At 39.6% G+C, this 15,537-nt stretch overlaps 2 protein-coding genes across 4 annotated transcripts in view; both read left to right on the plus strand.

Moving 5' to 3' along the window:
* The window catches only part of SETDB2 (SET domain bifurcated histone lysine methyltransferase 2), a 52,229-nt gene extending 37,492 nt beyond the window's left edge, over positions 1-14,737 (plus strand). For all 3 annotated transcript variants that reach the window (XM_074217137.1, XM_074217135.1, XM_074217136.1), the window contains 6 exons: positions 4,402-4,648; positions 5,140-5,239; positions 7,503-7,599; positions 9,977-10,293; positions 11,993-12,081; positions 12,802-14,737. In XM_074217137.1, coding sequence (XP_074073238.1) covers positions 4,402-4,648; positions 5,140-5,239; positions 7,503-7,599; positions 9,977-10,293; positions 11,993-12,081; positions 12,802-12,919 — 968 coding nt within the window. In that variant the 3' untranslated portion in view covers positions 12,920-14,737. The remainder of the gene's footprint in view (positions 1-4,401; positions 4,649-5,139; positions 5,240-7,502; positions 7,600-9,976; positions 10,294-11,992; positions 12,082-12,801) is intronic.
* Positions 14,738-14,995: 258 nt separating this feature from the next.
* Positions 14,996-15,537, plus strand: part of PHF11 (PHD finger protein 11) — a 43,212-nt gene continuing 42,670 nt past the window's right edge. The window contains exon 1 of the mRNA XM_074217153.1: positions 14,996-15,178. Coding sequence (XP_074073254.1) covers positions 15,163-15,178 — 16 coding nt within the window. The 5' untranslated portion in view covers positions 14,996-15,162. The remainder of the gene's footprint in view (positions 15,179-15,537) is intronic.

A 15,537-nucleotide genomic window follows, 5' to 3' on the forward strand; every position in this document is an offset into this window, starting at 1 on the left:
GCTTCTATATCTTCCTTTCTTTGTTGTCATCAGTTCTTAAGACATTGTTTAGGGATATTGTGGGGAAGATGGCAGAGTGAAGGCAGCATTTCCCAGAAATTACTCCCCCTGCAAAACTCCAAAAGACAGCAAATTATGACTCTAGTCAAAGTTTAGAGGGGCAGAAGTCACAGAAAGATTGAGTGATACATTTTCCCAGTCCAAGATAACTTGGAAATTTCGTGAGAAAGATTTGTTTCACCAGGACCAGGGTTGGAAAAAAGCCACAGCACAGCCCAGCACAGCCCAGGGATCACTTGCAACAGCTTGAAGGGGCCATGAGAGAACTCTGCTACACCAGAATAAGTGTGGAGTGAGGAACACCAGCTGCAGAACCTGCAGTAAGATTGGGAGAAAGCAGCCTGCACCTCCAGAGCCCAGCCCACAGACAGGGGGTCAGGGGAGACTGCAGAAATCTCTCTGCTCTCCCTGGGGCAGAACTCTGCTGTTTGCCCACACTCAGATCCAGGTTGTAGTTTAGCCTTCCATACTAAGATAGCAGGGCCCTTCCTCACAGCTCCAGGGCAGAGGGGAGTTGAGTGCCTGTGGTCATCTATATATCAAAGCATAGCAAGAGAGCATAAGACCTTGGAGGAATAAAGGTCCCAGTGGAGTTTTCCCCAAAACCTCCAAAACAGGTATACCAGTAATACTCAAAAGCTCAGGAAGCACCCCAAAACCAGGCACAGACTGGAGAAATGAGTAAACAGAGGGAAAAAAAGAGGAGCACCATTGAGAAATTCTTTGTCATCCCAAGAATCCTCCTCAATTTGAAGATGAGGAAGTACAAGCTCCTTCATCTAAAGACTCCATGAAAAACGGAAATTGGGATCAGGTTATGACAGAGTTCAAAAAAGATTTTGAAAATCAAGTAAGGGAGATAAAAGAAAAATTGGGAAAAGAAATGAGAGAGATACAGGAAAAACATGAAAAGAAGGTCAGCAGCTTAGTCAAGGAGATCCAAAAAAAATGCTGAAGAAAATAACATGTTAAAAATCAGCATAGGTCAAATGGATAAAACAGTTCAAAAAATTATTGAGGAAAAGAATGCCTTAAAAAGCAGAATTGGAGAGATGGAAAAGGAGATAAGAAAGCTCTCTGAGGAAAACAAATCCTTCAGATGTAGAATGGAGCTAAAGGAAGCTGATGACTTTACAAGAAGTTAAGACATAATACTTCAACACCAAAAAAATGAAAAATTAGAAGGAAAGTGTGAAACATTTCATTGAACTGATCTTGAAAACAGATTCAGGAAAGATAATTCAACAATTATTGGGATACCTGAAAGTCATGATCAGGAAAAGAGCCTTGACCTTATTTTTAAAGAAATCCTACAGGAAAATTGCCCTGATATTCTAGAAGCAAAGGGCAAAATAGAAATTGAGAAAATCCACTGATCTTCCCCAGAAAGAGACCCCCCCCCAAAAAATTAAAATAATATTCCAGAAGGCAAGAGCTTGGAATGCAACTGAGAATCGCCTACCTAGCAAAACTGAATATACTCTTCCAGGGGAAAAGATGGACTTTCAATGAACCAGGGAAATTTCAAATGTTCCTGTTGAAACAACCAGAGCTGAACAAAAAGTTTGACCTTCAAATACAGGACTCAGGTGAAGCATAGAGAGCTGAGGAAAAGGGTAAATTATGAGGGACTTAAAGATGATGATGATGAACTGCATGTATTCCTGCATAGAAAAATGATACCTATAATGCTCATATGAACCTTCTCATTTGGTAGAGCAGGTAGAAGGAGCTTTTATAGATGAAGCATAGGAGAAAGCTGAATTTAAAGATATAATATATTGTAAGGATGGAGTCAGTGGCTGAAAGGGAAATGCACTGGGAGTAAGGGAAAAGAGAGGTGGAATGGGCTAAGATATTTCATATAAAAGATTTTTGTTTTTTACAATGAGCTTTTGCAATGATATAGAAGAGGGGAGACAAGGGGGAATGAGGGAACCTTTACTCTCATTGGAAATGGCTCAGATGGGCAGCTAGGTGGCATAGTGGATAAAGCACTGGCCTTGGAGTCAGGAGTACCTGGGTTCAAATCCAGTCTCAGACACTTAATAATTACCTAGCTGTGTGGCCTTGGGCAAGCCACTTAACCCCATTTGCCTTGCAAAAACCTAAAAATAAAAAAAAAAAGGAAATGGCTCAGAGAGGAAACAGCATACACTCAATAGGGTATAGATATCTAGAGTAAAAAGGAGGCGGGGTGTGGGTGATAGAGGAGAGGGTAGATCATAGGAGAGAACAGTCAGATATAACACATTTTCTTTACTTCTTGCAAGGGGCTGGGATTGGGTGACCTGTCTGGAACCATGGGGCCAGGTGGTTGCTGGGTCTCAGGGGTGGTATGTGGGCTCGGGGCCTCTTGGCCCCAGGGCTGGTGATCAGTCCATTGTGCTACTCAGCTTCCCTTACAGCACATTTTAGAAGAGGGACAGGGTGAAAGGAGGGAGAAAATATAATATATGGTAGTGGGGAGGAATGGATTGAGGGAATTACAATTAGCAACAGCAATAGTGCAAAAATGTGGAAGTAACTTTTATGATGGACTCATCGTAAAGAATGTGATCCACTCGAGACAGAGCTGATGGTATCAGAACACAGACTGAAACACATTTTTTTTCTCTTTCCTTTACTTTATTTCTCATGAGGGTCTATATTTTTTGGGGGGGTATTATATTTACTCTTAAACAAGAATATTTTAGTAATGTATAAAAAAACATCACTTGTATAAAAATATTCATAGCAGCTCTGTGGTGGCAAAGAATTGGAAATTAATGTGAATGGCTTAACAAAATGTGGTATATGTATGGGATAGAACACTATTCTGTTAGAAGCCAGGAGGGATGGGAATTCAGGGAAGCCTGGAAAGATTTGCATGGACTGACACTGAGCGAAATGAGTAAAACCAGAGGAACATTGTGTACCCTAGCAGCAACATGGTGTGATGACCAGCCTTGATGGACTTGCTCATTCCATTAGTGCAACAATCATGCACAATACGTTATTTTTCTTCCTTAAGGATATGATTTCTTTCTCATCACATTCAACTTCCATGTATACCATGGAAACAATGTAAGGACTAACAGACTGCCTTCGGGGGGTGGGGAGCAAGATTGTGGGGAAATTGTAAAAAATTCAAAATAAAAATAAATGGAAAAAAAAAAGACACGTTTGAGGTGAGAGAAGGCAGATCTTTAAATATAACAGTCAAATTAAGTTGTCTGGCATTTGTCTGACTCAAAGTGCAGAAGCAGCACTGACCAGGCCTTCTACTTGCTTTCAGAGTGGCATGTCAGAGTGGACTGTTATGGAAAAAACCCTGATATTTTCATCACAGGACATGAGTTCTAGATCTGACTCTGCCACTTAACCAAATCTCTAGAGCGCTCTAAGTTCTATGAACTATTCCCATGTGAGTAATAGGAGTTTGAAGCTAAATCAGAGTTAAAAGCAATCCTTATCCCCATTCACACACTGTCCTTCCACACCCTTCTGTTGCTCTGTCCCCTCTTCCCTCTGTCCCAGCATATGGACATTGGTGCTTTTTACATCTCAAGGATGGAGAGAACCTCAATGCTGTCCAAAGGCTAAGTAAATGGTGACCCAGAAGTTTCATTGATTTTTTTTCCCTTTATTATTGAAGCAAAGCAAAAGCAATTCATCTTCACCCTCTCTCCTGATCTAGCAACCAACCAGGAAAGCTCACCCACCAATTTTTAATCTTGTCAAATAAACAAAACAAAATAGAATGCATATTTATGTGTGTAAATCTTAATGGAGGATTTTATTTTAAATCAGAACACAGGGCAAAAAAATAAACTTCCATTTCAAAAAAGCATGTTTCTAGTAAGAGTTTGTGTTCTAAAAGATGTTTTTAAAATACAAAGTCTGCACTGTTAAGGCCTTTCATGTAACTACAGTTGTACATATTCTCTTTTGTAGTATTGTAGGTAAAAAATGTAATATTATAATAGATCAACATTTATAACTTTCTGTGGTTTACAAAGCATTTTTACACATTTTAGCATTTGAACCTCTCAGCAACAGTGTGAAACAAGTATCACAAGGAATCAGACTTCTGTATTACAGATAGGCCTAGAGTTGGTGCCTTGCCTGTTATCACACCGCTAATAAGTGTTAGAGATAGGATTTGTACACTGGATTCCATGAGTTGTGTATTTCAAAACTTAGTTCATTGTTCAAATCTCAGTTTTGTGAATCAGATTCACTTTCACACAGTGAGACTAAATGGCTTGTCCTCAGTTACTAAGCACTCATTTTCCAAGTTCCTTTCTTAATTCAATCATAACATTTTCTGACAGGATGAAAGTTCTGTTTTTCTTTCAGGGAGATTATTAAGCAGAGTTGGTCTGGAGCAAATTGGCTCTGTTGATGGAAAAGAGGAAGAAGGAGAGGCAAACTCTGCTACCAATGTCAATGGATCCCCAGCTCTTTTGAAGAAGAGGAGAATGGAAGCTGTTTATTCTGATCCTGAAATTGAGTTTGTCCAGATTGAAGTAGGAACAGTTCCTGAGGACACAGAGACTGGGGAGTACCTGATTGAGCTTAGCAGTGATATAAACCCATCTATTCAGTAAGCTCCAATCTCATTTTTCCACATGAAGGGTCTTAGTGCTGAACAAAGAGGTTTTCATTTCTTTCCTCAACCTCTAAAGCTTGTTATTTTAATTTCACCTATCTCCAAAATCTGAAAATAGAATGCTTTGAGAAACTAAGAAAACTTTTCCAATGATACTTTATTTCTCTCAAATACATTTGTGGAATTAGTTGTGATTATTTTCATCTAGATGCTCAGAATTTTCATTTTTTATTGTTGATTCATCTAACCTAAATTTCATTTTCTGAATTTATCTCCTTTTTTGGTATGTTTTAAAGTTATAACATTCCCCCATAGGGAATGTATATGTATTATATAGTAATGATGCTTTTATGAGAAAGAGTATTTATTTGCCTTATGAGTTAAATTTTTAGAAATGAATACCCTCTGTTCTGTAGAAGTGTCAAAGCCCAGAACAGAGATTTGGTGCTGTGAATATAGTCGCAATGATATCTTCTCTGTCCCAGGGATGAGAAATATGAATATAATCTAAGGATTGAAAATCAACCAGCCAGGAGAAGACCTAAAACTAAAGCAGCCCTTCTTCAAAACTTTCGGAAAAAGGGGGTAAGAACTAGCAAAAGTAGTAGTTGGCTATTGAGTTGTCTCTTCTATGAAATGACAGAAATATTAACTCTCCTTATCCATCCCTACTATTTCATAAAATTTTTCTTTTATTTGTGTTTGGGGTTTCTCTTATTGGAGGATAAAATTGCAAGACACATGCTGCACCCATGTTTATGAAGTACCTAATGTGTACAGAGCATATAGTGTGATTGGGAAGGAAGAAGAGAAAAGAAGAAAGCTTGCTTAAATGAAAGAATTAGAAGAAATAACTGTTGTTTTGGGTGGGGTGTCAGGCAAGGGGGTTTTATGGGCTTATTTGACAATAGAGATGGGCCACCTCACATCCTTCCATCTGTCCCTGGTAAAACACATCAAAGAATGAAGCCCACTGGCCCAGAAAGGAGATGGGGCAGTGAGCAAGTGGCATCATTCAGTTCAACCTGCATTTGTGAAGTGTCTACTCTGTGTAAAGCACTAAATGTTAGACACAAATAAAATAATCTCTCAAGGAGTTCCTGTTCTACTGATGGGGATATGAATATACAAATCAATGAATACAAAGTAGTATGAAGAGAGAAAGAGCACTTAACAACTGCAGGGATCAGGAAGGGCTTCATCCAGGAGGTGGTCCTCGAGCTGAGCCTTCTAACCTTGAGAGAGGAGAACAGAGTGTGTGAAGGGTCCTAATGGGATTTAGGTCTGGAAAGCTGAAGGAGAGCTGTATACTGAAGGGCTTTCAGGGATAAGCTGATGATGGTTTACTTTATTCTAAACTTTTAGTAGAGCAGTAATATGATCAGACTTGTCTCTAATTATTTGCAACTGTATGGAGGATGGATTGGAGAAGGGAGGGACTAGAATCAGGAGACCTGAGGTGGGCCCGGAGCAGATAGGAGAATTTCTAGAGAGAACTTTCTAGTTTTTAACCTCATTCCACTGAAACTGCTCGCTCTAATTCTGCCGATCTTTTAATTGATAAATTCAATGCCTTTTTCCCAGTCCTCAAACTTCTTGACCCCTCTTTGACTTTATCAGTCACCCTCTTCTCTTAAAAGGGTTTTTGGGACACTGCATTTTTTCCTAATTCTCCTCCTCCCTGTCTGATCACCACTCTCCAGTCTTCTTGTATGATATACCCCTGCCTCTATGTAACCTTTGATCCAGTTAGACCCGCCTCAAATAAGACTCCATTTCCTGATTTTCCCTGCCCATCTCCTGTGCCAGGCAGCCTCTGTTCTCATCTCTCAGCTTCCCAGGCTCTGACCACTTCATTCTCCTCCTCAAGAAGTATTCATGGCTCCCAGTAGCCTCCAGGATAAAATGTAGAATCCTCTCTTTAGCATTGGAAAGCCCTTCTAGTCCACCAGGAGCCATCTTTCTAGAATCATTTCCTGTGACTCCCCCTCAGAAGAGATTCTGCCTCCTATCTCTGGGCCTTTACAGAACTTCTGTCCCATCCTGAGAATGCTCTCCCCACTCATCTCTGCTTCTTGGAACCTCGGCCTCTTTAAGGCTGACTTGGGCACCGCCCCACCCCACTACAGTGCCCTCCCTGATTATCTGGTGATGAGTGTCTCCCCACCCCCAGCACAATCTCAACTCCTTGAAGACAGCCAAGGAGGGTTAAAAATGTTGGGTTTGAGTCTTTGTGTCTTTTACATCCAGCACCTTGTCTGGTGCGTACAAGGTGCTTAGTAATTTCATTGCTTGTTGTGTTGAGTTGAACCTCACTTAGCATTTTGGGTTTTCCTTCTCTAAATCATGTGATCCCTTCTTGAATTAAATTCTTTATAGATAGTAGGAGTTACTTTAGTCGCTTAATAAATATTGACTTAACTTTATTTTAATTTCTTCAATACCCAAATATTCAAAAATATCTTTTTGACTATTATTTGTCCCAGGCTCTTCCTTTAAACATGTATTGTCATTACAGTATTGAGTGAACTCAGTCTGGATAGTGTCTAAAATTGTAGGAGGCAAGTCCTTTAACCTAACTCCTCAAATGGGAGAATTTCTTGGTCCTCTCTAGTGTTCCTGACTGTGTAATAAAAAATATGCTATACTAGCAATTTAAGGGTGAAAACTTCTCCCCCAACAATAGCTGGAATATTGTGAATGTAGACAGAAGTCTTTTCTTTCTTTAAGGCATCCTAGGGTGGGGCAAGGAAAGCTGGGTGCATTCACTTGGAAAAGTTTTAAATGCTAATTTCTTCTCCTTAACCAGGAAAATAAAATATAGCAACCTTCTTTTTTTTTTTTAAAGGGAATTATTACCCTGGAGTCTGGTATAAGCTCAGAAGAGGAGGATGAAACTCAGCCAACTGAAGTTCAACCAACCTCCGATACCATTGAAAAGAAAAGTAGGGTTTTCTTCTGCTCCTGATGTTTTGCCTGTTTTTAATTAAACTTTGAGTCATTTTTCCCCTTTTTTTCATTGCTCTTGGACACTATAACAAACTTGTTATTGAGCCAGAGTTACCTGTAACCTAGTATCTAAACACCTGATGAGGCCTGGTTCTCCAGTGTCAGGATTGCTAGAAGAAATCCTACAGTGGAACCTTCAAGAGTGATGGACCTGGATCTAGTAATCTTGGGATAGAAGAGTCCCTCTTGGTTCCATAGTTGAATCAGAGCATAGTTCTGGAGGGTAAGCATGTTCCTAGGAGAACTGTGCCTCTCCTCAGCTTTTTGCTAGTGTCAAGCCAAAAAAATGCCAAATCCTGTTTGTTGTGTCCAGAAGACCCTGAATGATAGGGTCACAGATCTAGAACTGGAAAGGACCTTGGAGGCCAACAGGTCATAGGCACCATTCATTATAAATATACTTGACCTATATATCAGTTTCTATTAATTCTATTCTGTATAAACTCTGATTTTCATTATAAAAATGAAACTAGTTATCACCATCCCCAAGAATCCACTACTGTGATGAATAGTCTTTGCTGTCCCTTTTTAACTTCTCCTAAGGACTTTAGTTTGGGTGACAGAATAGCCTCTAAAGTTATTCTGAAGGAGGAGAATACTAGAAAGGCAAATATTATTTCCAAGTCCATTCTTTAACTTTTAACCATTTATTTCACTGATAAGTTCATTCATATAATATAATTTCATGATTTTTTCTTTGGAATGCTATTGAGCTTTATGGATAGTCCATGATTTAAATATTAATACATTTAAGAACAGTGGATAGCAGCAACCTGATTAAAGTATAACCATAACTGAAGGAAAAGGATCAACTTATAGAGATAAAATGAGACTTAAAAGAGAAAAAAAATAACATTCTTTTTTTTTAGTTTTTTTTTTTTTTTTGCAAGGCAAATGGGGTTAAGTGGCTTGCCCAAGGCCACACAGCTAGGTAATTATTAAGTGTCTGAGACCGGATTTGAACTCAGGTACTCCTGACTCCAGGGCCAGTGCTTTATCCACTATGCCACCTAGCCACCCCCAAAAATAACATTCTTTATGCAATTCAAGTTGCAAAGGAGATTTTTCTCCTTTGCCTTAAAAAATGTTTGATTTTATTGCTTTTTTTCCTACTAAAGAACATTTCCCTCAATAGACCCATAATCTCATCATTGTGGGCACTCCCTCCCATCTGTACCTTGTCATCCTGTGTGATTCTTGTCTACCTCCTGTATTGGAGGACTTCTCCTGGGTCTTTTGACATTGTATAGAAGGTTTACTTTGGTTGGTTGATGAGGCAGCATCCCTACTACTCTCATATTTCTCTAAAAGGTACAAGGAGTGACTGATCTGCCAACTGAAACTCAAAACAGTAACTACTGTAAAGATATGTGGTTTCATCAGCCTTAAATAGCAGAGTCCACTAAAGCTGAGTGAAACTGAGTCCAGCTTCTCTTTACCTAAGTTAATGGTCTCTCCAGAGTTGCCATATCAGAATAATTTATTGCCCTCTGGTTAAAGAGAGTGACAGGTGAGGTCTTTCTGGCCTTCGTGAGCTTGATCTTGAGATGACAGGCCTTCACCTGGCCTATACTTGAAGCTTTTGCTAACTTAGTAGAACCTACCAAAGCTTACATTTCATTGACATAGTCTCAAGGATCCCAGTATTACTGATACACCATCATCAAAGCATTAGAAGAAAAGATGAGTAGAGGAATAATCACATAATCCAAAAAAGTACAGATGTTGCTACCTTGGGCAGCAACCCTATTAGTTGTCTCCTCCCCTCACAGTATTTAATCTTAGCATCTGTTTGGAAGTCTTACATGCAAGCATCTGCTTCTAAAATTATGTATTGTATCCCTTCCCAGGACAGAGAATATTTCATTTTTGTCTGTATACCACAATACCCAGCATGTAGTAGGTGCATAATGTTTTTTTGTTTTGTTTTGTTTTGTTTTAGGTTTTTGCAAGGCAAACGGGGTTAAGTGGCTTGCCCAAGGCCACACAGCTAGGTAATAACCCAGGTACTCCTGACTCCAGGGCTGGTGCTTTATCCACTAATGCCACCTAGCCGCCCCGTACATAATGTTTTAAAAATTAAAAGTACTTTAAAAAAAAACCTAACAAAACAAAATTAAAGTACTGCAGCTATTAAAGAATGCTGTCCATACATGCCAGAAGCTGATTCCATATTTGAAGAAAAAAGGAGTAGTTTTCTAGCAAAATAAATTTGAGACCATAAGCAAGAAAATGTGCAGTTTTATGATTACAGTTTTCATCTCAGTATATTCTTCAGCCAAACCGTGAAAGTTCTTCTGGCGTTTCTCTTAGGGGCATCAGGCTGCCTTGGTGAAAATTCCAAAGACAAGCTGTTGATCAAGTGTACTATGCTGGATAACCATCATTGTAAAGAAGAAAGTCCAGTAGAGAAGATGTGTGATAAGAAAGGAATAAAAGAATGTGAGGTTCAGGAGCAAGTCTCCCAAGAAGAAAGACATCTGGATAGGCAAAACCAAGAAATCTTTTGTGATGAAGAATCACTCTCTGAAACACAGGTTGATGTTCCAGTGTCCATGGAAAAAGTTCATGAAGATGCCATTTACTTACTGGATGCTACCAAAGAAGGAAATGTAGGTCGCTTCCTGAATGTAAGTATACACTTGGAGATGTCTGTGGCTTCTCTCCACTAGTTGTCCCTAAGCAAAGGCTTGGATGGCCTCTGGTAATAGAGGTGGTAGAGGGGACTCTTGTTCAGCTATGGTTTCTAACAGACAGCTTCCATAGAAAGCTGACTTGAGTTTGTGCATTTTGTTTAAAGTAAGATCATAGAGAAAAGAGAAAGGGGGGGAGGCTTTTTAAGATTTTATTTATTTTGAGTTTTACAATTTTTCCCCTAATCTTACTTCCCTCCCCCCTCCCCCCACCCCCACAGAAGGCAATTTGTCAGTCTTTACATTGTTTTCATAATATACATTATTCCAGATTGAGTGTAATGAGAAAGAAATCATGTCCTTAAGGAAGAAACAAAGTATGTGATAGCAGGATCAGGCAATAAGATATCAGTTGGGAGGGAGGCTTTCAAAGCTGATTGAATGATTGCACAAAATCAAAGTTACTCATAAAAAGCAATTCAAAATTAGAATCATCCAAATTTCGACACAGGGTGATTGTCTTTCTGAAGTGCTGTTCATTGAAACATAATGTCAAATATCTTGAATTTATGAAGGAAGATTTCTTACATGGGGGGAGGACTGAGGTGTGTAATTTCTTATTTATCCTAATCTCAGTTTACATTGTATTTAGAGCTATGCCATGGGTGAGCTTCTTCCTCATTGTCATAATCAAAAGAATTCACATTTCTATACCACTCTGAAATTAACAAAATACTTTCATCCTAAATACCCTGTGAGATAAGTCACCATTGAATACTGAGATACAAAGAAATCAAGTCACTCACCCAGGACCAGTCTCTGGTGTTTTTTTGAGGGGACAATGCTCTTTCTGGTCACTGATTGTATAGTATGTTATAGTTCACCAATGTCTTCCTCCCCTGTGATATGGAGGCACATTTGTCTTGAAACTATATTTTTTAGTTTTGGGAGAGTGAAGGACATGGGATCTTTCAATGAACCTAAGAATGGTTTTTAAATTATAAAATAAATTTTTATTATATTTAAATGTAAAAGTTATTCTTAGTTTGTGGCCAGTAGGCCAGATTTAGCCTTCAGGCAGTAATTTTGCTGACCTGTGGATTAGAGAATTTTTTTTCTTAGTGGAATTCTCCTTTTTGAAGTTATCAAAGATAAGTTTGTCACTTCCACTTGAAATATTTACTCTATCTACCTTGGATTGTATGTGCAGAATAATTTTACAAAAATGTGAAGGGAGTAATTCTGAAATAACTCCATACCTTGAACAGGTTCAGTTCTACTTGCCATGATCAGGACACTTAGTAAGATGAGGGTGGAATCCACCTACCCATGTTATCCTCTTAATAAAAATAGTAAGAATGATAGTAATAAGAACTGACTTTCACATAGTACTATAAGATTTTGCAAATTGTTTTATATCCAGTATCTCCTTTGACCTTCACAACAACCCTATGTATGGGGGAGATTTTTTCCATCTAAAATAATTCTAAATCATCAAGAAAAATTAATGAAATCTGAACACTTGGTCCTCAGTAAAAAAAAAAAAGAAGAAAGAAAAGAAGGAAGGAGGAGAAAGAAAATAAAGAAAAAACTAAGAAAACAAAATTATATTCTGGTTCTCTTAAAGAAAAAAAGTTTTGACCCTTCTAATTCTTTTTAATCTGTATTATATTTCAGATTTTTTTTTCTTTTACAGCATAGTTGTAATCCAAATCTCTTCGTACAGAATGTTTTTGTAGAGACACATGACAGAAATTTTCCATGGGTGGCATTCTTCACAAAAAGGTTTGAATTTAATTTTGCTTGTGTAGGGGGGAAAACATAAAAGGTGTGGCTTTAAAAACAAAAAACAAAAATGACAGGCTCTTTCTGTCTATAGAGCAACTTAATTGGCACCCTTGTCTGACATTTTTTATTAAAAATTATCTAAAAAGTTTTCCTATTCAATGAAATTATTAATTATTGTAATAATTGATTCTGATGCTGTCACAGTTATGAACTCCTGGTTCAGATAAGATGTAACCCAGAAAATTAAATGCAATAGAAGTTGTAAGTTCTTCTTCACTGATAGCTTTTCCCTGACCTGCATGCTCTGGCAGTTTATACAGGCTTTCATTCCTCAGAACTAGAAGTTGTATCATAATTGATTTTTTTTATTGATTTAGAAAAAATGTTGACTCAGAAAGTAATATAGACTCTTTTAAACACTATAAAGTATGTAGAAAATCATTGTAAGAAGGGTTAATGAGATTCATGTGTGTGCATATTTTTATTTGTACACACCCTTATATAATGATTTATACAAAGCATTTCCCTGATAAGATGGTAAACTTCTTGAGGGGCAAAGATTGACATTATTCTGTTCGTGTCACTAGCATCTAACACACAATGCCTTATACAAAAAGCTACATTCAAAATAAAATTCTACGTGTGTGACTGCTGTTTATTGTGGGTACTGTTCATATGTATGTTTACTTATGTATTTATTTATTTATTTATTTTTAGGCATGTGAAGGCAGGAACAGAACTTACTTGGGATTATGGTTATCAAGCTGGAAGTATACCTGAGAAAGAGATTCCTTGTCAATGTGGTTTTCATACTTGTAGAAAAAGAATATTATAAACAAGTGTATTGTGTCTGCTAATGTCATTTAGTACAAACTAAGGAAAGAATAATATAAAAACACCCCCTAATTAATAGTGCATGCACCATCAAGAAAATTCTCTTTAAGAAAATTCTATTCTGAAGTGGAACTTTGGGGGGGGTGAAGATTTTTCCCATTTCTTAAGTGTAATTTAGGAATCCTAAAGTAAAAATGACTTAGAAACACAACAGAAAGTGGATAGTTATTAGATATAGGCTCTTTACTTCCATTCAGCTTTTGAATAAGTAGAGTGGAAGTATTTTTGTATGGTAGGAATATTAACATTGTTCACTGTTTTAACATGAATGTTTAAGGAAGCATATATCACAGAAGGATTCTTCTGTCTTATTTCTGGTTTTTAGCATTAATTGTTTTTGGCTCTTGATCCACAGGTGCTGAACCTCACTATTTTCCAGACCCTTATAAACTTAAGTTATGACAGATCTGTCTGAATATGACAAAAAAGCTTTATTTGTAGGAGAAATGGAAACCATATGATAGAACAAAAGTAAATTAAGACAGCACTAATTCCAATTATGTAGAAGCTCAGCCTGAATGGTAGGATACTTTTAAAGAAATGTTTCCATTACTCCTCTATAGATTCATCAACTGGGAATTGAATAATAATAAACTCTTGCCTGGTTGAGGAGCTTGAGCTGCTTTCTTTGCACAACTTCCTTCCCTTCTGAATTCATCAAAAAACTTCACATTTTCCTTAATACATTATAATATAACAAACATTGATTAGAAACCTGTTGTTAGCACATGTGCTAACTATGTGCTGCATACTGGGGGAGATACAATTTAGGTTTGATCCACCCTTTGCCCTCAAACAGATGCCTTTGGGGGAGGAGGAATGCCTGGAGAGGGAAGGATATTGGAAAAGGTTTCCTGAAAGAGGTGATATTTCAGTTGGGCTTTAAAGGAATGATAAGGATTCCAGCCAGAGAGAAAGTTCCTTCCAGGCTGTGGTCTGAACAATGTGACGGAGTCAAAACAGTTTAACTGGGAGTGTAGACTGGAGAAGGGTGATAGCAGTCCAGAAGGGTGCATTTGTGGAGGGCCTTGAATACTTGGCAGAAGACATTGTTACCTGGGAGTCAGAAGGGAGCACTGAGGGCCTAAATGACTGATATGAATTGAGACTGTTCTGGACCTTTTTTCATTTAAAAACAAAACCCAAAACCAAACCCTAGTCTTAGCTCATTATTCATCTTCCAGTCTATATTAAAGTCTGTAGCATTTGCTTCAACTATACTAATCTTCCTCCCCCTCTCCAAGACTTTGCTGAGTAAACCTTTATGCATGCATGCCTTTCTTCCTATAAAACCAAAGCTCAAGGTGCATTTGCCCAAGCTTTTCTCTGACTCCTTTTTGAAAGTTATAACAACTGACATTTATGTAATGCTTTATGGTTTGCAAAGCACTTTACATACATTATTTCATTTGGTTTTCACAACCCTGTAAAATTAGTGTTGTAGCCATTCGCCTCATTTCACAGATCAGCATACGGAGGCTGGGAAGTCAGATGACTTGCCCAGGGTTGCAAGGCTAGTGAGGCAATCGTTGAGATTCGTCTTTGTATAAACCATTCTTAATCTCTGACTTCTGGATCTACTTTTTTTAATGTCATTTGTTCATATTTTATGTTTTTTGTCTCATCTGCTCTCTAAGACTGTAAGCTCTTTGAGGGCAGGAATGGTGTCTGATCCTTTATGATGTCCCCCCACCCATTAACTGTATGGTGCTCTGTGTGCACCCCATGGGTGCTCAATAAATGAATTGTTACCAGTTGACCCATGAACTCATGACCAGTCAATTCTGCCTAGGACAGAGGAGCGTGTCCCGGGCCCCGGCTTTGGGCCGGTGGGGGGCTGCCCTCTTCCTCGCTGACAGAAGAGGAAGCCCCTCCCCAAGCAGGGCCAGGAGTGAAACGGGGGGGGGGGGGGGGGGGTGCGGATCTTAAAGGGAGTTTTCCCGCGGTTTTTACCAAAGGGCTTTTGGGGGGGTTGGATTTGGTTGGATTTTTTTCAAACATGGTTAATAAAGTAAGGGATGGCTGCCGGGAGGGGGGATCCGGCCCGGGGAACCCAGAAAGAGCCGTTTACATAACCGGAGCCCCTCCCCGGGGGAGAGAGCCCCGAAGAGAAACCGAAACCGAACCCCGGAGCTGACGGGAAGCCGAGCTGCGGCCCGGCCCGGCCCGGCTGCGCGGACCAGGATGGGCGAGGCCGCGGGTAAGTGCGCCGCTGCCCGCCCGGGCCGGGGCCGGGGCCGGGGGGGGGCGCCCACCCGCCCTTTTAAACCATTTTGTCTTTCCAGCCCCTCCCCCAAAACGGAGGGTTTTTTTGTTTTTTTATCCGAAATCTGTATTCCCACCAGGCGCGTACAAGCCGGCGTCTCGGACTGGCGGGCGGGGCCCCGGACACGTCCGGCCCGGCTTCCCGGGCCTGGGCCACCTCCCTGCCGCCGGGCCTGGGGCTGGGCCCGCAGCGGCCGCGGGGCTCTGCAGCCTCCAGACCCCGTCAGGCCCCCGGCATTGGCCCGGAGCTTCAGCCCGGCCCGCCTGGGCGGCCGCCGAGGACGCGGGGGCAGA

The sequence above is a fragment of the Macrotis lagotis genome, chromosome 1, assembly GCF_037893015.1.
Source record: "Macrotis lagotis isolate mMagLag1 chromosome 1, bilby.v1.9.chrom.fasta, whole genome shotgun sequence".
NCBI lineage: Eukaryota > Metazoa > Chordata > Mammalia > Peramelemorphia > Peramelidae > Macrotis > Macrotis lagotis.